At 43.7% G+C, this 22,902-nt stretch overlaps 1 protein-coding gene across 10 annotated transcripts in view; it reads right to left on the bottom strand.

Annotated features, from left to right (window-relative positions):
- The window catches only part of CLIP4 (CAP-Gly domain containing linker protein family member 4), a 110,112-nt gene that overhangs the window by 49,686 nt on the left and 37,524 nt on the right, over nt 1-22,902 (bottom strand). For 4 of the 10 annotated variants that reach the window (XM_075925360.1, XM_014569787.3, XM_025180990.2 and 1 more), the window contains exons 2-6: nt 14,747-14,800; nt 13,316-13,463; nt 5,782-5,921; nt 4,194-4,287; nt 3,344-3,505 (exon numbers count right to left, since the gene is read on the bottom strand). In XM_075925360.1, the coding sequence (XP_075781475.1) occupies nt 3,344-3,505; nt 4,194-4,287; nt 5,782-5,921; nt 13,316-13,448 (529 nt within the window). In that variant the 5' untranslated portion in view covers nt 13,449-13,463; nt 14,747-14,800. Of the gene's footprint in view, nt 1-3,343; nt 3,506-4,193; nt 4,288-5,331; nt 5,648-5,781; nt 5,922-13,315; nt 13,464-14,746; nt 14,801-22,399; nt 22,578-22,902 lie in introns of those variants that run through there. The other 6 variants (XM_075925358.1, XM_075925357.1, XM_075925359.1 and 3 more) reach the window with 6 other exon arrangements.

The following is a 22,902-nucleotide window of genomic DNA, read 5'->3' on the forward strand; positions in this document are numbered from 1 at the left end:
GAGAGGCTCTGCTCTGTGTTTCTCCACTTATGGAGATAAGGTTGACATCTATGCAGAGCAGGACCTTTTCAGCCTCTTCCCCCTCCCCCCCCCCCCCCCGGACATTCACCTGGAGCCATTGTTGGCACTGTTTCAGCGCCAGGCCAAAGCCACATTTTTACCCGTGCTTTTATTGGTGTTTAGTTGTGTATATGTCTGTGTGTGTGACCCTCCTCTTGAGGTGTTTTAGCAGGTTTTATTCCCCCTCTCTCCTCTCCTCCCACTTGGGTTCCTGTATTTTACCTCTATATACAGTATTTTTAAACAATTTTGTAAGCTGCCTCAAATATTTTTAACTGGAGGGGTGGGGTCGAAATAGTATAAATACATAGAAAGATAAATAAATAAACAAACAAACAAATAAGAGAGACTCATAGACTTTAAGGTCAGAAGGGACCATTATGATCATCTAGTCTGACCCCCTGCATAATGCAGGCCACAGAATCTCACCCACCCATTCCTGGAATAATCCTCTCACCTATATCTCAGATATTGAAGTCCTTGAATGGTTTAAAGACCCCAAGATGCAGAGAATCCTCCAGCAAGTGATCCGTGCCCCATGCTACAGAGGAAGGCAAAAAACTTCCAGGACCTCTGCCAATCTACCCTGGAGGAAAATTCCTTCCCAACCCCAAATATGGTGATCAGCTGAAGCCTGAGCATGTGTGCAAGACTCACCAGCCAGATACCCAGGAAAAAGTTCTCTATAGTAACTCCTATCATTCCACCATTGGCCTATTTACCACTGATAGTGAAAGGTCAATTAGTTACCAAGATCATGTTATCCCATCAAACCATCCCCTTCATAAACCCATCTAGCTTAATCTTGAAGCCAGATAGGTCTTTTGCCCCCACTGCTTCCCTTAGAAGGCTGTTCCAGAACTTCACTCCTCTAATGATTTGAAACCTTTGTCTAATTTCAAGTCTCAACTTCCTAATAGCCAGTTTATATCCATCTGTTCTTGTGTCTACGTAGGTATTAAGCTTAAGTAATTCCTCTCCTTCTCTGGTATTTATCCCTCTAATATATTTAAAGAGAGCAATCATGTCTCCCCTCAGCCTTCTTCTGGTTAAGGTAAACAAGCCAAGCTCGAGTCTCCTTTCATAAGACAGGTTTTCCATTCCTCGGATCATCCTAGTGGCCCTTCTTTGTACCTGTTCCAGTTAAAATTCATCCTTCTTAAACATGGGAGACCAGAACTGCACACAGTATTCCAAATGAGGTCTCACCAATTCCTTGCATAATGGCACTAACACCTCCTTATCCCTACTGGAAATACCTCGCCTAATGCTTCCCAAGACAGTATTAGCCTTTTTCACGGCCGTATCACAATTGCGGCTCATAGTCATCCTGTGATCAACCAGGACTCCAAGGTCCCTCTTCCATTATTTCCAACTGATGTGTCCCCAGCTTATAACTAAAATTCTTGTTATTAATCCCTAAATGCATAACCTTACACTTCTCACTATTACATTTCATCCTATTGCTATTACTCCAATTTACAAGATCATCCAGATCTTCCTGTATGATATCCCGATACTTTTCTGAATTGGCAATACCTCCCAACTTTGTGTCATCCGCAAACTTTATTAGGACACTCCCACTTTTGGTGCCGAGGTCAGTAATAAAAAGATTAAATAAGATTGGTCCCAAAACTGATCCCTGAGGAACTCTGCTAGTAACCTCCCTGCAACCTGACACTTCACCTTTCAGTGTAACCCGCTGTAGTCTCCCCTTTAACCAGTTGCTTATCCACCTCTCAATTTTCATATTGATCCCCATCTTTTCCAATTTAACCAATAATTCCCCATGAGGTACTGTATCAAATGCCTTCCTGAAATCGAGGTAGATTAGATCCACTGCATTTCCTTTTTCTAAAAAATCTGTTATTTTCTCAATAAAGGAGATCAGGTTGGTTTGGCATGATCTACCTTTTGTAAAACCATGTTGCAATTTGTCCCAATTGCCATTAACCTCAATGTCCCTAACTACTTTCTCCTTCAAAAATTTTTCCAAGACCTTGCATACTACAGATGTCAAACTAACAGGCCTATAGTTACCCAGTCACCTTTTTTCCCTTTCTTAAAAATAGGAACTATATTAGCAATTCTCCAGTCAAATGGTACAACCCCTGAGTTTAGAGATTTATTAAAAAATTTTGCTAATGGATTTGCAATTTCATGTGCCAGTTCCTTTAATATTCTTGGATGAAGATTATCTGGGCCCTCCGATTTTCTATACGTAGTGGAGAAAGCCACTACGTATAGAAACAAACATCAGGATTTTTATTTATACCCCTAAATATGCACATCTGCCCAGCCTCCATTTATTTTTGAGGAATGCTAAAACAGTCACTAGCACCTACGCTTACTCATTAATATTCTGACAACGCCTTATACAAGAGCTGGTAAACAAACCCTGTGTTTCTAAATGACATTATAGACATGCAATGGGGCGTTAAGTTGTCAATATTTATAAAAGTCTTCATTTTTTCAGTGTTTAAAATGAAGACTTTTTAATAACAGCTAGTTAAGAGAGGCATTTGACAATTCTACAAGCTAGCACAACCAGAAGGATATTTATTTAGTATAATGCACAAGCTGTTTGTTGGTGTAGATATTGATGCAAATTAAAAACACAGTAATATTGGCTTCTGCTTCAGAACTCAGTGTCAATTACCTTTTGCATGAAGATACTGGGTTAGACTTGATTATTAATTTATATTATTTGCACAACTTTAAGTGCATTTATTACTATCAGTGGGATAACCCACCCCAATCTTCCCCCCCTTTTACATCTCAGATATAACATTTGAGTTGCTTCATTTTTAGAGGGGCGGTACAGATGAGACATATGAACACGTTAACAGCAGCTTTAATTGCTAGCGCCATGCACCTCTTTCCCCTGCTGTTATAGTCTCCAGAACTCATCTACCCTGTAGATTGCTTCTTTCTTTCTAAATCTGCTTCTTGATCATAAGGACACCGCAGTCAGCCTGAGAAGTTGCAAATAGTACAATGTGCTTTTGTTTCTGCACACCAGCTCTTCCATATGCCATCAAATGTTTAGCGGTATGGAAGATTTATTACTCTTTTTTCATTCTCTAGTCCCTCACTTCCCATTCATTATTTATGAAATCTAGTCCCATCGTACTCTCACTTCTTATGCAAACCAAAGAGAATGGGAATTTAAAATTACGTGCAAGTGCAGCTTTCATTTTCCCATTTCCTGGATGTGTCAGTGGGGTTAACTGAAGGCAGAATGACATATGATTTAAGAAAATTGAAACTTCACGATACCTACCTTTTGGCTTTGCATTTTTCAAAATAACTCTAATAAGTTCTGGAACATCAAAGTAGGCAGCATAATGCAAAGCATTCATATTTGTCCAGCGACTACGCAAACTGATATCTGCACCCAGATCAATAAGATGAGAGGCGAATTTGGCAGCAGTCTGAACATCACCTGCAAAGCAGTTTTTTAAAAAGTTGTTCTAAATGTTAGTTAAGCGTTTAATAGTGTGACATAACGTACCAGTCTAGATATCACATTATAACACACTAGAAAACCTTTGTATTTCAAATTATGGCTACCTGTAGTAAATCTTATAGAAAGACATTTTGCTACAAAAATGCTCTCTTGAGGATTAGGCCAAAAAAGAATCGTCTATCCAGGGGCACGCCAGTGAGGTGGTGGAGTAAGACTTCACCATGCCTAATTCTCAGACCTTCTGCCAGCAAAGTTATAGCTCCATCAGCCACACCAGCCCCATTTACTGGAGCAGACTGAAAAAATGGGTTCAGTCTTGGAGTAAAAAGGTACTTTGATATAAGCTAATAGGATTCATCAAGATAGAGAGGGCTAAATGCACTCTTATTTCCTATGAATGTGCATGAAATGCAACCTAAAATTGCTTCTCTCTCCCACGGAGTCTGAGATTTCAATATTACAAAGCAAAAATATCTCTCAGTTATGTTTAATTTTTATATCACCCTTCTAATAGCCATTTTAAGACACTATGCAAATAAAATGGTCAATAGTTAAGTCTAAGTACTAGCAAATTTACTATCAGAAACAATTTTGAAATGGAAGGGGGAATAGACTATGTGATTAATCTAGGCAAATAGTTCCATTTCTATTTTTCTTTACTCACCAATACCATGAGCCCCTGACTTGCAAGTGTAATGTAAGAGAGTCATATCAGTGAGTCCATCTCTATCATTCACACTGCAGCCTCTCTTAATGATCTGTAGGAAAAACAGCACATAGTATGTCTGCTGTAATTATTGAATAAATTCTGTTTTCACACATAGACTTACACATTTCTTGCAGTGGAAATTAGCAAAGCAGCGCCAAGTATAATAGAATCCCAGAGTTACAAAGGCCAGAGTTACAAACTAGGGGTGTTAGTTGTTAATTGGTTAACTGGCAGTCCGGCCAGGCCCCCACATCACGGGAGAGGGACTGTTCCAGCCCACCTGGGCTGGAGCAGCCCTCTACCCACTCTCGTTTAAGCAATTAACCAGTTAACTGATTAAACGGTATTTTTCATCACTATTGCAGACTGACCAGTCAACTGCAGATCTCATTTCGAACCACAAGGCAGCAGCAACAAAAAATTAATAAATAAAAAAGAAAATATTATATAGAACAGTACTGTTAAAAATAAACTACTAAAAATACAGAGAAAGTTTACAAACAGATTTGATAAGGTAAAAGAAATTTTCTTTGTTTAAATTGAGATGACTAAAAGCAGCATTTTTCTTCTCAATAGTAAAGTTTCAAAGCTGTAATAAGTCAACATTCAGTTGTAAACTTCTGAAAGGTCATAAAATTCTTCAGTTATGAAAAACTCCACTGATGTTCATAACTGTGAAGTTCTACTGCAATTTTACATAGCTCAGCACAATGGACAGCTACAAATGACTAAATATTATTAACCAACCTTCAGTGCATACAGGTTTAAAATAGTTTTTCCATCGTTAGCACCATTTGGCTTTAATATGTTGAAAAGTTAACATTTTCAGTTCAGATGCAATGCAATCCAGGAAAACTAAATCTGTTTAAAACACTAATTTCTCTTTCTCATCTATACTTTAATCATTTGGGCCTTCAGTACTCTGGGAAAGCTTTTTAAGAATACATGCTGGGCTATATGGAAAAGCTTATGTGCAGGGCTTGACAAACCGCGGCGAAATCTACTCGCCAGCCCCACACTGCGCATGCGCCAGACCCGCATTGCGCATGCACGTGCCGCCAGTGAACGGGCCAACTGGCTGAAATCTACTCACCACGGGCGAGATTCACTGATTTGTCAAGCCCTGCTTATGTGACCTGATCAAATAAGGAAAAATACTTCAGTTTCTAAATGTCTTAAATGTTTTCACGAGTCCCACCATTAAATTCTGACAATTTTAATTTAATTTGTCAGAAATTTAAAATTACCGTAAACTTCTCCATTTGTTTCTTCAACTCACCCTTGCTGCCTTCTTACAATTTTCTTGGATAGTTATCTATTCATCTTCCTCTCTTTCAGAAAGATAGCTGAATGCTGCCTCTACTGTGAAAGGTGCCTGCATCATAGTTATATTGGTCTGTAGCTACATGTTATAAGACAGAAAGAATCTCTTTCTTGAACCTATTATTTCGACTGTTGAATAAGATCAGTTCTGGTAAGTATCAACACATTACAATTTTTCTTTAACACTAAAACTGTTCAGGAATTCTCCTTCATTACTCACCTCATTTCCAATGATATCAATGTTCTGCTGGACTTGAGGAACCCACTGTCGTAAAATGGCAAACAATTCAGAAACTGAAGTTTTAGGGTTGAAAAGAATTTCTTGACATGCTGCATCATTAGGATCGAAGAAGGAGAACTCTGTTTTTAAGAGAAGATTTTAAGCATTATACAATGCATATTTGGGTATTAAAAAACTTCAACAAAGCATCTGTTTTTGAAAAAAAAAAACTGAGGATCTGCAATTCAGAATCACAAGCAAATTTAGCCTCTTCCTTTAAATTTTTATCTTTCCTTTCTTATTGAGTCCTTGACTACACTTTGCCTAAACTGAAAAGTCAGCATGACTACAGCTATAGTGATTGCTGATTCAGGGCTTTCACAAAGACATGCAATTGTTTGAAACAATTATGCTAAAAGAAATTTACCAATGTGTCAAGCTGGTCACAGACTGCTGAGTCAAGGCAGCACTACCATGCCTCCAAGGAATTCGGGACATGGAAGTGGACTGAACAAAGAGAAGATTGGGAGTCAATAAAGGGAAAAAGTGAATCTAGTCGCAATCAGAGTATTTTTCTTTATTTTGTGGTTTGGTTTGAACTGCTCTGTGTAAAGCTATGCCTTCTCTCCCCATTTACCATCTAATAATTGTTCCCAGAGATTTTCTGTGCGTTTTAATTTGTTTTCCTTCGTTGCGCTGTTACATCTAGCGACCAAGTATGCTTTATCAAGTACAGGCAGTCCCCGAGTTACGCGGATCCGACTTATGTCGGATCCGCAGTTACGAACGGGGCCCTTCCTCTCCCTGGTCTCCAGCAGACCAGGGAGAGGAAGCAAAGCGGCGGAACACGTGGGCAGCGGACAGGGCTGTCCGCTGCCCACGTGCTCCGCGGCTTGGCTCTGCTTTGCTCTGCTTTGCCCCCCCGTCCCCCTGGTCTGCAGACCAGGGGGACGGGGAGACGGGGGGGCAAAGCAGAGCAAAGCAGAGCCAAGCCGCGGAGCAGCGGCCAGCTGACAGCCCAGACGCGTCTGGGCTGTCAGCTGACCGCGCGCTCCGCGGCTTGGCTCTGCTTTGCTCTGCTTTGCCCTCCCCCTCCCCCCCGTCCCCCTGGTCTGCAGACCAGGGGGACGGGAGGGCAAAGCAGAGCAAAGCCGCGGAGCACGCGGGCAGCGGACAGCCCAGACGCATCTGGGCTGTCCGCTGCCCGCGTGTTCCGCCGCTTTGCTCCCCGTCCCCCTGGTCTGCAGACCAGGGGGACGGGGAGCAAAGCAGAGCAAAGCCACGGAGCCCGAGGGCAGCAGGACAGCCACGGCGCGTCTAGGCTGTCCCGCTGCCCCCATGCTCCGCGGCTTTGCTCCGGACACCTGTGGTACAGCAGCTGGGGCTCTGCCAGTTGGTCCCGTAGCGCCGCTCTGGGCGCTACTGGACCAACAGGGCAGCACCCCAGCTGCTCTGCCCCAGGCGTCCTGATTCAGCCACTGCTGGTCAGTTTCAGCAGCGGCTGAATCAGGACGCCTGGGGCAGAGCAGCTTGGGTGCTGCTGGGTTGGTCCAGTAGCGCCGAGGAGCAGCGGCGCTACTGGACCAACCCAGCAGCACCCCAGCTGCTCTGCCCCAGGCGTCCCCAAGTCAGCCGCTGCTGAAACTGACCAGTGGCTGACTACAGGAAGCCCCTGCCCCGGGCTTCCTGGAATCAGCCGCTGATCAGTTTCAGCAGCAGCTGACTTGGGGACGCCTGGGGTTCTTAAGTTGAATCTGTATGTAAGTCAGAACTGGCGTCCAGATTCAGCCGCTGTTGAAAATGATCAGTTTCAGCAGCAGTGGCTGAATCTGGACGCCAGTTCCGACTTACATACAGATTCAACTTAAGAACAAACCTACAGTCCCTATCTTGTACGTAACCCGGGGACTGCCTGTATATCTTTTGTTTTGTACTAAAAATCACTTTTTTTAATGTGATGATTTGATTCTTGCGTCCTGGAAGGTACAGGAGGTCTTCCTGTCCGTTGTGTGTCTACATGCCTCAGACTAAGTGGTCAGCTACCAGAGACTGCAACTTGTTTTTCTTTCTTTTTTTCAAACTCTCTTGTGGCAAAAGAGCTTGGGGTACCCCTGGGGGAGAATTCAAGTGTTCACTCCCAGTTTTAGGGATAAAAATTACTTGATGGTGGCAGCTATCCTCCCCCCCTCCGCCCAAAGTCAATGAATCTGTGACTCTAGGGGAGTTTTTGTAACCAGAGCCTGTAGAGACAAGGTATAGTTTGCAGGCCCCCACCTTCTGCACTTGGAGTGTCGGAGTGAGGAACAGCCCTGACATAGATTATCCAAAACAATAACAATGCCTTATGGCAAACCCCACCCTTGGTTCCTCCAATGCCAAGGGGGTAGAGAGATGCAACTTTATGCCCTCTAGAAGGCATGAATTCCTCTTTTCCCTCCCTCACCCTTGTTCATTGATCATATCAGCCATCAATGAAAAGGAGAGGCGGGGCCAACAAGCGCCAGCCCCGGAAGCCAAGAATGCTAAAAGATTGGACTTCTTCAGTAGAAAGGTCTATGCAGCAGGGGGGATTTCAACTGAGGATAGCCAATGAGCAGGCTATCCTCAGTAGATATTCTTTTAATCCGTGGGACACTATGTCACAGTTTAAGGAGCTCCATCCAGCTGACTCCATGCAGAAATTTTCAGCCCTTGTCCAAGAGGACAAGACTGTTGCGAGAACATCTTTGCAGGCCTCACTTGACTCAGCAGATTCAGTTGCAAGGGACAGTCATGAGACACTCCTCATGGCTTTAGACATCAGGGTTACTGCCAGAAGTTCAGCAGATTTTTCAAGATCTTCCATTCAAAGGCAAAGGTCTTTTCTCAGAGCAAACAGACTCAACATTGGATACACTTAAGGATTTGAGGGCAACCATGAAGTTCCTTGATATACACACATTGGCACCTCAAAAAAGCTGTTTAGGCCCTGACCACAGCAGCACAAGCTACAAGGCCCAAACAAGAACAGTTCTGTTGCAGGAGCAGAAATAAAAGGCATAGGCCCTTCAGCCTATCTATGGGCCAACACCAGAGCTCCTCCAAGTCTGCTTCAGGCCCCAAATAGGGTTTTGAAGGTGTGCTCAAGGACAGCGTACCAATCCAAGCTCCAGATCCACACTATGTTTACTGAACCAATTTTCCAACTTCTACCAGATGCCCTCAACATGAAAGACACTTAACTTTCATATCGCAATTCTTCCAGCTCACAGGAAGTTCCTCACATTCGTAATGAACTACAACCATTATCAAGTCACAGTCCTTCCCTTTGGATTGTTGACAGCCCTGAGTATGTTTACCAAATGCAGAGTGGTGGTAGCAGACTTCCTGCACAAGACAGGACTGTAGGTCTACTGATAGCTGGATGACTGGCTGCTCAAGGGCCCGCTCCAGGGACCAAGTAAATATCTAGAGTCAATGAATGTGGGCAAATTACAGTCTCTGGGACACCTCCTCAGTCCAAACAAATCAACACTGAAGAACAAATTTCATTGGGGTGATTCTCAACTCAGCCCAAGCGAGCGTCATCCTACTGGAGTCCAGGTTTCAGACCATGGCCAATATGATCAAATCCCTCTTGCAGTACTTAACCACAATGGCTGGGACACATAGCCTCATGCTCTAATGTGATTAGACATGCAGGGCGACACCTCAGGCCACTACAAACATGGCTCTCTTCAAATTACCATCCAATAGGGACAGGTTGGACCTCGTTAGTGACAATTTCCAGCACTGTACTGACCACTCTAAACTGGTGGTTGGACCGTCACACAGTGTGCAAGAGAGTTCCTTTCAAGCCCCCCCTGCTCCCCAACAATGATGTTAGTGATGGACGCTTTGGACCTCAGGTGGGGAGCCCATCTGGGGAGACTCAGAATTGTGGGATCAAACAGATTCCTGGCTCCATTTCAACATCGAAGAACTAGTTAGCTCACTGTCTGCTTGTATCAGAGGCAGCAGCAGGTGGGGGAGAGGCAGCTCCACACATGCACAGATTTCAGGGAGCCACCTCCCACCCCCCCATGTATAAACATGAAATTGCTGAAATTTTCAGCTATTACACATTTCCCTAAATAAACACATTTTAACATTCCTAGTAAACAGCAAAAGGTTTTATAAACCTGGCAGAAAAACAGAACAACCCCACCAAACACAGGAAGAAAGGATCTGATAGAAGACTAAAAAAGAAGATCCAGTGTCCATGGTTCTCACCTAGTACCTGCTCTCTAAAGACACACACACACTTCTGAAGCTAAAACAAAATACAGGACTATGTAGCACTTTAAAGACTAACAAGATGGTTTATTAGATGATGAGCTTTCGTGGGCCAGACCCACTTCCTCAGATCAAGTAGGTCTGGCCCACGAAAGCTCATCATCTAATAAACCATCTTGTTAGTCTTTAAAGTGATACATAGTCTGTATTTTGTTTCAGCTACACCAGACTAACACGGCTACATTTCTATCACGATTCTGAAGCTAAGCTGCAGATATCACAAAGAAGTAATCAGGGATAGTACCAAAGATGAACAGCAATAACTACCATTTTGGTATGATTATGGTTAGCTAGGAGACTGAAACTGGCATCTTTGTACGCCTCATGGAGGCTGCACAATCTGATGTCTGAAGTCAACAGGGATGGGTTTTACTACCTCTACTCTAATGCTCTGGGTGATAAGTCATCTTCCTGTGCCTCAGTTTCCTCAAATATCTAAAATGAAAACATCACATGCTATACTTAAATCTCCAATCGAGTTGAGGAATGAATAAAATACTTGTTAAATGCTTTGAGCGCATTTGGCAGAAGAAGTTATAACTATATTATTGACAGTTCTGCTCAATGGTCCTTGCGGCATTTCAAAGCGGTAGCACCACATGTAAGTGCACTTCAAATAACAACAACAAAAATTTGAAAACCAAGTCATATGTACAAATCTATAAATGTATGATCAAATCTCCACATAATTTAAGCTAGAGAATTGCCTAGAATCCCAAACACTGATCAAGCCCCACCGTGATAAGCAACACAGACTGTTCCTAACCCAGCACGCTTACATTTGGGGTTCAGACAGACTTCAACAGGTGGACAAAATACAAACAAGATGGGGATGGGAGAGCAGATGAAGTTATATTTAAACAAATAGAGTTTAGCAGAATAGTATAAGTCCCACCTCACCATTTGCCTAACTAGTGACAGATGGTAGTGACTTGTGTCACCTCCCTGATCTGCCTGCCTCCATATCACACTTAGGGTACGTCTAGACTACATGCCTCTGGCGACAGAGGCATGTAGATTAGGCTACCGGACATAGTAAAATGAAGCGGCGATTTAATCAATCGCTGCTTCATTTAAATTTACATGGCTGCCGCGCTGAGCCGACAAACAGCTAATCAGCTGTTTGTAGGCTCAGCGCGATAGTCTGGATGCTCCCCTGCCGACATCAAAGGTATTTGTCGACCACCCAGGTCATTTTACTATGTCCGGTAGCCTAATCTACATGCCTCTGTCGCCAGAGGCATGTAGTCTAGATGTACCCTAAGATTTTAAAGAAATATATGAAGTCAATCACCTAGCCTAATTATTGAGATATGGAGTTTTTCCCCACACCCACTGTGCAGAATGGAAGTAACCGGGGAGGGTACTTGAGGGAGAAGTGGACAAGAAGGCAAATCTAGGCCAGCATCATTGGCAGAAATGAATGGCTCGATGAGTTAGTAGATCTATCAAAAAAAGGTGGAACTAAGCAGTGAAAGACACATGTTCACACATTAAAATACAGGATGTTCAATCCTTAAAATAGGGGCGGGAAACCTTTTTTGGGACAGGGGCTACTGACCCACAGAAAAATCAGTCGGGGTCGCAAAAAACAAACAAACAAAAAAACACAAATCCTCCCTGATGTGGCAGCTGACTGAAAAGGTGAAAAACACTCCCCAGATTCCCCTCACACATCAGAGCTTAGAGGACCCAGCCTCTTACATTTTGTGTGCTCCAGCCCTGCGGTGAGGCAGCGGGAGGAAGGGGAGAGCTGGAGAGTCAGCGCAGGTTCCCCAGTACTTGGGAGGGGGGAGGAGCTATGCCTCAGGGGCCGGATCCAGGGAAGCACATCTGGCCCCGGGCCAGAGATTCCCCACCCTAAAACCTTAAATCCCAGATCCTCTGTCATGATCATGAGGGCTAGCCAGCATCCTGGGGGCTAAGGGGTTAACTATGTTCCTTACCTACCCAGGTGGCAGGCAGCCATTAGAAATGTAGGTAGGAATTCAAACTGGGACAAAGGAGTTTTTGGGTTTTTCTCTCCTTTGTCCCTGGGTAGTTTCTCTCCAGCTATTAAAGGGGACAGGATGTCTCCCTCTAAGAAAATACTCTTCACAGTCTGTAAGTAGAATAAAGTTTAGATAAATCCATTAGATTTTATTGTTTTATGGTTTGGGAAATGGGATCTGGTCTGTGCATTTAAAAATGGGTTTTGCTCTCCTTCATAACTAAGTTCCTGGCCCATGGTAAATTTCTCCTCCATGAGTATATTATTTTGTTACTGATCCATCTAGTCATTATGCTTGCAACAGGAATATTGTGGTGATAGTAAAAGTTCTTTCTCTTTTCTTTTCATTAACCTGGTAGTGGTTAATTTTTGTGTCCAGGTTTGTACTTTAGGAGTGAGATTTCCCAAGTAGTCTCTCCCTGGTTGCTTTATTAATATTTGGGTGGTGGCAGCGGAGATTTTATCCTAAAAATCTAGGTTGTTAAGATTTTGGGGGGAAGTTTTATACCAAAGCCTGGTAGATAAGATTTTGGGGTACTTTTGCTTGCCCCCACACCTGCATTTATCGTGCCAGAGTGGGGAAGGAGCCATGACATCCTCACACCAGGAACAGAGGTTGGCCTCAAGAACATTAACTCTTCTGAACACATAATGCCGTAGTGCAGCATGAAAATAAAATAAAGATGTTATATGTAATCAATGTATGGGGAGGCCAGAATTGAAATATAGCTTTTTACACCTATCAAGCACCCTTCCTATCTGAAGGTAGAGTAGAGTTTCTTTTTCCAATTAATCACTAAATCAAATCGAGTGAACCTGTTTCAAAGTCTAGTCAATTTTTAAAAGTAATTTTAAGAAACTTTCAGGCATTGCACCTGCATTTGAGTCAACCTACCAATTTTTGTGGATTTAAAACACTTTTTTAAAAAATTAGGTATAGTTTACCTCTGTGTTGATGAGTGAGGAACCTACAAATATCAGGGAAAGGTCGTAATGAATATACAGAACAAATAGCAAAAAAGACTGAAAATAAAGTGCTTTCAAATGAACAAATTATAAAATATTTTTTTCCACTAACTTCACCTGTAGAAATTTCAGGCATTACCTGTAATAAACTGTAGACACATTTTCAGGCAAAAGCATAACTGCTAAATGGTATTATTTTAATCTCACTTGCCGCTCATTTTATCAAAGTACTTTCAGACACTCGTCTTTTACACATAGACATACCACAGTCTGAAGGCATTGGTGCTGCTGCAACTGAAAAGGTAACTGATGTTTCAGACCCTGGGAATAAAAACTGATATCTTTCAATCAATGACTCTCCTTCTTGGGAAGGTTCTGGGAGATCCTCTATGGTCATCTTCTAGAAAGCCACCTTAAATAAAGAGAAAAAAAAAACACTCCAAATACTGCAGGCCAGTGGTTTTCAGACTACAGATTGCAACCTAGCACTAGGTCATCGAATGCTGGGCACTGGGTCTTGTTGTTTGCAGGTGATTGGGTGACCAGTAGGGGTAGTAAGGCAGGCTACTTGCCTGTCTGGCACCACCGACTGCACTTGTCCCCAGAAACAGCCAGCAGCAGGCTCAGTTTCTAGGTAGGGATGGGGGAGAGAGCGCACAAGTTTCCGCACTGCCCAGCCCCAAACACTAATTCTGAACTCCCATTGACTGGGAACCTGCTGCTGGCTGCTTTTGGGGCACAGCATGGTCTGCAGTGCCAGGACAGGCAGGAAGCTGCCTTAGCATCCCCACTGGTGCAACTCAAGGTAAGCCCCTCCTGCCCAAGCCTAACCCCCACCTCCGCAAGGCCAGAGCTTCCTCCTACACCCCAAAGGTCTCATCCTCAGCCCTCATCCCACCTTCTCCCCAAGCCCACACACTAAGTCAAATTATGTTGGGTCATGGGCATCAACAATTATCCTCAACTGGATCATGAGAAAAAAAGTTTGAAAACCACTGCAATGGGCTCCATTCTATTACAATACATAACTATAAACCCGTGGCGTCCAACCAGTCCTGAAGCAGTAGCCACTACAGTGGGTCCTGTTATAGCAAACTAGCCACACTCAACTGGCCAAATAACAGCATGTGGCTAGCATAAAGGACGCCACAGCTATACTCAGAGATTTATGCTGAAGTTCATTTTCCTTCTTGGAAACATGCAAAATATAGTTATTACAGTTTTGTGATTATAAACTGTATTCATTAGTAAAGACTAATAGCATGAGCATACTGCTAGAAACACGCATGTTGTAATCCTGTCGCTGATTTGCTGTACGGTTTTAGGGAAGTCATTTAAAATCCTTGTTTCAGTTTCTCCATCTGTGAAATGGTTCACAGGCACACTGTAGGGTTTAAACTCTGCATTCCCTAAGAAAATGTGAAGTGCTAAGTATTACTCATCTTCAGCATTCTCATCTCAAGCTTCACCTCCTTTTCCTGCTCCCACAACAAAGAAACCAGTCCACCCACTCCTTTTCCCGTTGATGGAAAGAGTTCTCACCACTTTAATCATCCCACGAAAGGCCCCAACTTTCAGGGCTGATTCATTCCTGAGCCTTGCCTAAATTTCTCTATGCCCCTCCCTACTCCGCCTACCTCTCTATCAGTTTTCTTCCCAACCTGCCTGCCCTAAATTTTAATATGGCATACTTACCGTGGTGTTGTAACCTCCCGTACTTCCAGCCAACTTTCTAAATCCCAGAATAACCTAGTAAAAATAATAATTAAAATCAAAAGTCAATACAGAAATATTTAACAGCATGATTACCTCCTTTATCGATTAACCAAGCTGCATTCTAGTCCAATCTCATAAACTGAACAGGACAAATGAGATTTGGTCAGTAAATGTAACGGAGAGCACCCACCTTAGCAAGTACCATAGAAGAAAGTGGCACCACATCTCAGAACAGAATCGATAGCACCAACACTGTGCTAGGGTAACTGTGCTTTCGGAAATACTATCTTTTGTAAGAGAAATTTAAAACCTAGGTCCTGTACACTCACACTTAAAATTACCATAATACTTTTTACAAGAATAAAGGTGCCATAATAACACAGGGATTATTACTTTCTGTTTCCCTGAACACCTCAAGCAAATGTGACTGTTTCAGATCAGGTTTACTTCCTGAAAAGTTAGATATATTAATACAAAAATACAATTTCAAAGGATTTTCTCTAAAACAAGAAACACCACAGAGACAACCCATCCCCATGGATCACTATACTTATTTCTGGCTGTTGAATAAAACCACTGAGCTAAAGACCCAAGAATTCCTGTAAACTTCTGTTCACAGAGTGACATAACCAGCTCCCTACCCTTTTGCCTCACGCGCAGCTGCTGGTTCCTGCTGCCACTGTCACCCCCTCAATTGGTTAACCAGTTAAACTAAGATTTAACTGAGCAGCCTGAATCTTACACCCCTAACATGCACAACTGTTTGACGTCCCCTGCCCAACCCCCTTATTAAAACAGGCAGCGAGAAGATTCAGCCCCACAGCACCACTAAGCAGGGAAGACAGTCTAACCACTGGATTACAATGTCTAGAGTTGCTGATGCCTAAATAATATTAAACTAAAGTGTATCAGCTTTACCAGGCAAGCTCAAGGGGGGTCACCAGTCTCCATCACCACAGCTAGCTGTATAACCCAGACACATACAGGGGCTGCAGCACATCCCTCTTCCCACAACCCCTTTTCAGGGAGAAGAAAGGGAATTCAAACCAGCACTTCCCTTAACACAGTGTTTCTCAACCTTTTTTTATAAAATACCCCTTTAAAAAAAAAAAAAATAAGTTGTACCTCCAGTACCTACAGTTTTCAGACACACCATTTTTTTTCTACCACTGCAACACATTTGTTTAAACAACTAAATTGCAGCCGGATGGTCAATGAAATTTTTGGGTGTAAAAAGTACAAAAATAATAAAGGGCTCTAAAGTTTAAAACAAAAATTCTATTTTCTCCCAATTTCAGTTATGTTGACATACCCTCCCCCCCTTAAGGGTGCTCGTACCCCTGGCTGAGAGACACTGCCCTGACACACCAGACAACCCGTGGCCTAGAGAAGGAGCCTCATACAACATGGGGGAAATAAAGATGATACAAATGGCCAGACTGGGTCAGACCAATGCTCCTGCTGGCCCAGTCGTCCATCTTCCGAGAGTGGCTGATGCCAGATGCTTCAAAGGCAATGGACAGAAGAAGGCAATTATCGAGTGATCCGACCAACTGTCCGCCACTCCCAGAAGCTGGCGGGCTGAGGTTTAGGGATGCCTGGAGCACAGATCTGTGTCCCTGACTGTCTTGGCTAAGAGCCCTTGGTGGAGCCATTTTCCATGCAATTGCTCACTTTTTTATTGAACCCACTTTACAGGTTGGCTTTCACAATGTCGCTTAGCAAGGCATGTCATATGCTTACTGTGCCTTGCAGGTAGACACACCACCTTTGGTTTGGTGTAAACCTGCTGCCTATTCATGCATATCCTTTGGTCACCCCGACTCTTGTGTTCTGCAAAGGGTGAATAACACGTCCTCATTCAATGCATTCTCCACATTTTATAGGGCTCTAGCAATGTCTGCCTTTGTAATGGCTTTCCCATGCTGAAATGGGAGCCAGAGCCCTCCCTCCCCTTTCCTGCAGGCACAGGTGAGGCCCCTAACCACTAGGCTAAAGTTTACATGGTAGACCCCAGCCACCTTTTCCCTCTGACCTCAGTTGATTAGTGGGGCATTCAAAGTTACCTCATAAGAAATTATGTTGGCGCCTAAGTGTTTCCTGGTCAGGGATTGCGAGAAGAGGTCGGTACCTAGGAAGGGTAAACACTAGGGATATTAAATTATGTTTAATCAGCTAAGCGAGTAGTCGATGGAATTTCCATCAACTACTCAATTAGTTGATAAGGAGGGAAACTGCAGAGCTGCAGCGGGGTTAGCTCTGGCCAGGGAGCTAACCCCAATGCGACCCTGCCTTTTAAATGCATTAAGAGCCACCGGGCATACGGGAGAGGTGGAGACCAGCAGCTAGTCGAGTAGTGACTCAACTACACGATAAGCAAAAGCTTATCTACTCACTTAATCCCTAGTAGAAACTGAACCAGAGTCTTTCTCGCTACTTGAAAATAGATTTGAATAGAGCTCTGTATTCACTCACGAGAGTCCCAGTCAGGGGCATAAGGGAGTTAAAGAGAGTTGCACCTTGAGGCTCTGTCATTATTAAGTAGCAACTAGGCAAAGTCTCATTACCGAATCTCTTTGTAGTGCAGTGATTTGGGTGCTTACCCAGCAGTATGGGTGATGCAAGTTCATCTCCTGCCTTGGCTTCTTGAGAAGGTACTAGTGCAGCTGTCTCTGAAGTGAATAACTAGCTGCTGGATTAAAAGGGGGTCAGCCTGATGTTTACTACCTCATCTTGTTCTGCTGCAGTTGTTCCATTTTTATCAGGGTCATAAGGCTAATTTCCCTTTATGCTTGCTGAAAAGGGATTTGAACCATCATCTTTTACCTCTCAAGTGAATGGCTTAAGTGCGGGGATTGGTGCTATGCTGATCTGAGATCTCCCTTGCTCTTTTCTGCTGCAACTACTCCACTTTAAGTACATATTGACTGGGCCAAAGCCACCAGAAAGAACCCCATGTAGCTTACTGGTTAAGTAAGCCTGGGAGTGCATGCCTGGGAGTTTGGGGGTTCACATCTGCTTGTTGATCTCTTCCCTCCCAAATGACTGGCCTAAGAGCTGAGCTAGGAAATACTACAATGTGTTGGCTCGCTTTGTTTCCTTGTGAGGCTGAGCCACTGTCATTAAATAGTCATTGAGCCATAACATCGCCATGAGTTTCTCTATAGTCCAGGGGTTTGGGTGCTTGGCCCTTTAGCACTGTGTCAGTTCAAATCCCCTTCACACTCCCTGAGAATTGAATGTTGATCTCTTCTCAAACGAATGGCCTAAATGCTGATTTTACGGGGGGGAGGGGACACCTTCAGTCTCTTCTCTTCATGGCTAGTCATGTTCAGTAAATATGAAATGACAAATGGGCCACTAAACCTTGTGACTCTCTCTGTTCTTGGACTTTGGTTTCCTATCCCAGAAGTAAAGAATTGCTCATTCAAATCCCTTTTCTGCTTGTTGAGAAATAAGTGGCAGCGTGATCTATTGCCTTCATTTTCACTTCCATTTTAACTATATGTTAAATGGAGCAGAGTAAGCTTCCCAGGCCGCTGTGATATGGGGGTTAGGGTGCTCCCCTGGGGTGAGAGTGCCCTCAATCAAATCCTACTCTGCCAGGCAGGAGGGCTTCTGGTGTGAGAGTCCTTATAAGTGATCAAAAGGCCATTTCCAGCCTCTCTCACTCTTTCAACTAAAGATGAATTGCTGCTGTGCAGTAACCCCACTACCCCACCCACCAACTACTGACTCTTGACCACCCTGATCAGGATACAGGCCCAGGTTGCGGCAGATACCTGGTACTCCCCTGCTCTTTTGAGGGGTCTGAACTGGGGGCTCCCGCCTCCTGGGGAGAGCCACAAGTGAGTGATCCCTATATGAATGCCCCTTCCATCCCAAGAAGACAGTAATGTCTTAAGAAAGAGGGGGGCTATCCTTGTCCAAACCGCACCACAAAGGCCAGTCACCTACAAAGCAGGAAATCCTTGTGCAACCCCCTACTGAACAGGTAGGTGGGGGATTTGAACCAGTATCTCCTACAACCCAGTGAGTAAGTAACCTAACCACTGGACTAGAGAATAAGGGTGATGGGTGAGGCTATTAAAGCCCAACCTGCAAAACCTTTGTAGTAAAAGCAAGTGAGTTGTCCTGGTGAACATAACATTAAATATTATGGAATACATTATGCAGCCATTCTGTTTTACATTTTCTTTTTCAGTATTTCTAAGCTGATTTTATTTACAATAAACCCTTAAGACTCCATAAAGTAATCATTCCAGATTACCACATATTTAAATTCACAGTAACAGAGACGTTTTAAATTAACCAGCACATTAAGTGTGTTCATAAAGTTCATTGCTTTTAGAAAAAGGGAACACTAATTTATTTTGTGTGATTTTCATAAAAAAGCACATTTATGATACATTTCCTAAAAATATATTTCCAAAGATTTGAAGCATAACACTTTTATTGGTGGATTGTTCTGCTAAAACTAGCTCATCAAATAGTCACAAGAAAAAGGGAAAGCCATCTGTCCAGGTACCTGGAAGAAAAGGAATGCTGTCCCTTTATGGGCTCTCTTCAACAGGAAGATAAAAGGGGTGAAGGAAATGGTCAGAAAGGCTTTGCTTTGAAAGCAGTTTTTGTACTATATTAATTAAAATGTGTATGAGAAGAATTCTTTTAAAGAATTTATTTAAAAAAACCTTATATGTTTGACAATCCAAGCATTTAAAACTAAAGATGAATACTCAGATTGTGCTTCTAAATAAATTTAGAAGCACAATTTTCAGCAACAAACTAATGAAATTTTAAAGCAAACTGTAAACTAAGGGCCTATAGACACAGTAATGAACAACTGAAAGTAAATTCAGGATTGGCACATGCCTGGTAATTGGTTTTAGAGCCATTATATGGTAATTTCACAGATTCAATAGTCTCAGAGGGATAGCCCTGTTTGTTGTTTTTAAACTAACAGACTAATAGTCCTGTGGCACCTTAGAGACTAACACAAATATATATACTATCATGAGCTCATGATACTATATATATTTGTGTTAGTCTCTAAGGTGCCAAAGGACTACATGTTTTCATAGGTCCCATGTTATGATAATAGGCCTGGCAAGCTGAAAATTTCTGAAGAATTGTTTTAAGTTTTGGGCCCACCAACTTCTACAATGTTGCTTTAAATTGCCATTCTCCTCCTCCCAAAAATCCAACAGAATTCAAGTGTGCAAAGAAAGTGTATACAAATAATATTTAAATGCTCATACACATAGGTCTGTAGAGTCAAATCCTATAGATAATAGTATTATATGAAGTAAATATTTTAACTAACAGCAGTCAATATCTTCAAAGCAGCAGAGGTCAGACATGATGTTTCAAGAGCCAACTGCACATCAATTCCAATAAAACTGCGGTGTCCAACATGGTAGCCACTAGCCACATGTGGCTATTTAGCTGGTAGAATGTGGCTAGTTCACTATAGTGTCTACTGCTTCAGAACTGGTTAGACACTACAGCAATAATATATAAGAATTACATAGTAGAATCTTATGTTACACTCTGTGTTTACATTGTGTAAGGCATATAGGAAAGGTAGAATCATGCACCTGCAAGGATTTATAAAGTAGTACTCTCTCAACTTAAGGGCTTGTGTCCATTACAAGGGGGATCCATGTCTCCACTACAAGGTGGATCCACGCTACAGCGACTGATCCACTGGCCATCAATTTATTGTGTTTGCTTAGATGTGATAAATCAATCTCTGAGCACTCCCCCTCGACTCTGGTACTCCACTAGGACAATAAAAGCAGCTGGAACCAACATGAGAGCAGCCACTGCTGACCTTACCATGTGGAAGACGCCATGGTATGTCAACTTCAGCTACACTATTTACATAGCTGAAGTCACATAGGGTAGATCAACTAGAAAGTTTAGCATAGACAAGGCCGCTGTAATCTAAAATCCTATCTGATGTTTTAAACCTACAATATAACAGATTCCCAAACCTCCTTCCCCAATTCCTTCACTTTGACCATTTGTAAAGTCAGTATCAACTGGGTAGAGCAATGCGAATATCTCAAAATGCATACACAGATGTAAAAGACACTAATAAATTTAGCCAAAAATGAAAGCCGTATCATATAAGCGGAACAATATTCCTTAGCTTCAGAGTAGCATCCAAATTAATCTGTACAGGATAAACTTAAAAAACAACAAATAGTCTGGTAGCACTTTAAAGACCAACAAAACATTAAATGGTATCATAAGCTTTTGTGGGCACATCCCACTTCTTCAGATAACTGGTCTACATCACCATCTACATGTTTTGTTGATCTTTAAAGTGCTACCAGACTATTTGTTGTTTTTTTAATATTCCTTAGGTCAAAAGGTATTAGCCATTTAGAGAAAGAGGCTGGGATGAGGGAAGGAGAGCAATTATAGAGGAAAAGAAACTGCCTGCTGTCTCTAATAAATCTAGTGACTTATTTCTAAAACACCATTTCATGGATGGCATCTAAAGTGAGCTAAAATACAGACAAAGTAATGAGACCCTGATCACTCTAATATTGTGCTTTCTACCTTACTAATTTCCCGAATCTCTCCCACAAACTTATATGTCTATTTATAAATGGCAACTTTATAATCATATTACAGTAAGTTCTGCTGTTCTTAACCAGTTTAACCACCTGCAATCAAAGGGAAAAGGAGAACACAGGAGACAGGTTTTTCCACACATAGCTTACAATACTAGACACAGTTTAAACCCCATTATCAGTCTGAGCCCTCTTAGAAAGATACTTAATTATTCTTGCATGCCTCATTATTAGAGCTAAAAAGATAACTTGGGGGGGGGGGAAGGTTTAGTGGCAGTTCCCAAAAAAAGTTTGGGTAGGGTAATACCAAATCTAATTTTTTTCACAATTTTCAATTATTAAGTTTATGGGCCTGTTCCAGAACTCATATTTGAACCAAGGTCTCTAACATCCCAGACGCGTGCTCCCTAACTACAGGGCTAAAGCTCAGAAAGTTAGAAGGAACGAAAGCATCACCACCATCATGGCCCTCCTTCTCCTCTGGCTGTTTTTTAAATCGTGTGTGTGAAGCCCGTGGACAGTTTCACATTATTGAACGAAATATAAAGTTTGGGTTAAACTATTTTTTTTCCAAAAAAAACAATTCACCCAGCTCTACCCAACATGGGAACAAAGTTACTGAAACTGAACTTCACGGAGACTGAGACACCTGACACCCCCAGGACAGCCCAATTCACATCCCAGTCTCTCCCCAAAGGACGGAAGATAAAGAATGGGGAGAGGATCCCTGGGCTGTTTTTTAAAAAGCGCAGCTCGGCAAAGACGCGGCCCCTGCCCAGCAGCAGCCACTCACCAGGCTGGAGACCCAGCCCAGCAGCAGCGCGCGGAGGAGAGTCCACGGCAGCCTGGGGGAAGCCGCTTTGCCCCCGGCCTCGCAGCTGTAGAGCCAGTCCCGCCCGCTCCGCACCTGCCCGCAGGGAATTACTGAAACCCGGGCCCACGCCGGAGGGAGACCCCAGCCCCGCTGCGGGGGCCCCTGTCCGCCGGGGCAGCCCCCGCCCTGAGCGGCTGTACCCAGCGCACGCGCGCTCCCTGCGGCCCCACGCACCAGTCCCGCGCTACACGAGTGGGCCACGCACCAGCCCGAGCCCGCCGCCGTCGCAGGCAGGCAGCTCCCGGCCCTGGGCCGCCCCGCGCGGGGAGAGGGAACACACCAGCCAGCTGCTCCGCCGCCAGCCCGCGCAGGCTGCACTGGCCCCGCCCCCGGCCGACGCCAGCGCCGCCGGCTCCTCGCCCCGCCCCCCAGCGTCACAACGCCCCGCCCCCATCGCCACAACGCTCCGCCCCCGAACGAGCTGTAGATCCGCCCCCATCGCCACAACGCTCCGCCCCTTAGCTCGGACCTTCTGGGCCCGGCGCAGACGTGGGGCTCGGGGCTGGGCGGGGTCCCCCACACAGGGATGAAGCGGGCGTGGGGGGGGGTTGCCCGAGGACAATGGAGCTGCCCGCCGTGAGAAGCGGGCGGAAGAGCTGGGCGATCTTGGGGTAGCTGGGTGCCCCCAAGGCTGAGGCAGGCTGTGGGGCCAGGGCGAGGCTGGCTGCCTGTGGGGG

Source organism: Pelodiscus sinensis, chromosome 3 (assembly GCF_049634645.1).
Source record: "Pelodiscus sinensis isolate JC-2024 chromosome 3, ASM4963464v1, whole genome shotgun sequence".
Classification (NCBI taxonomy): domain Eukaryota; kingdom Metazoa; phylum Chordata; order Testudines; family Trionychidae; genus Pelodiscus; species Pelodiscus sinensis.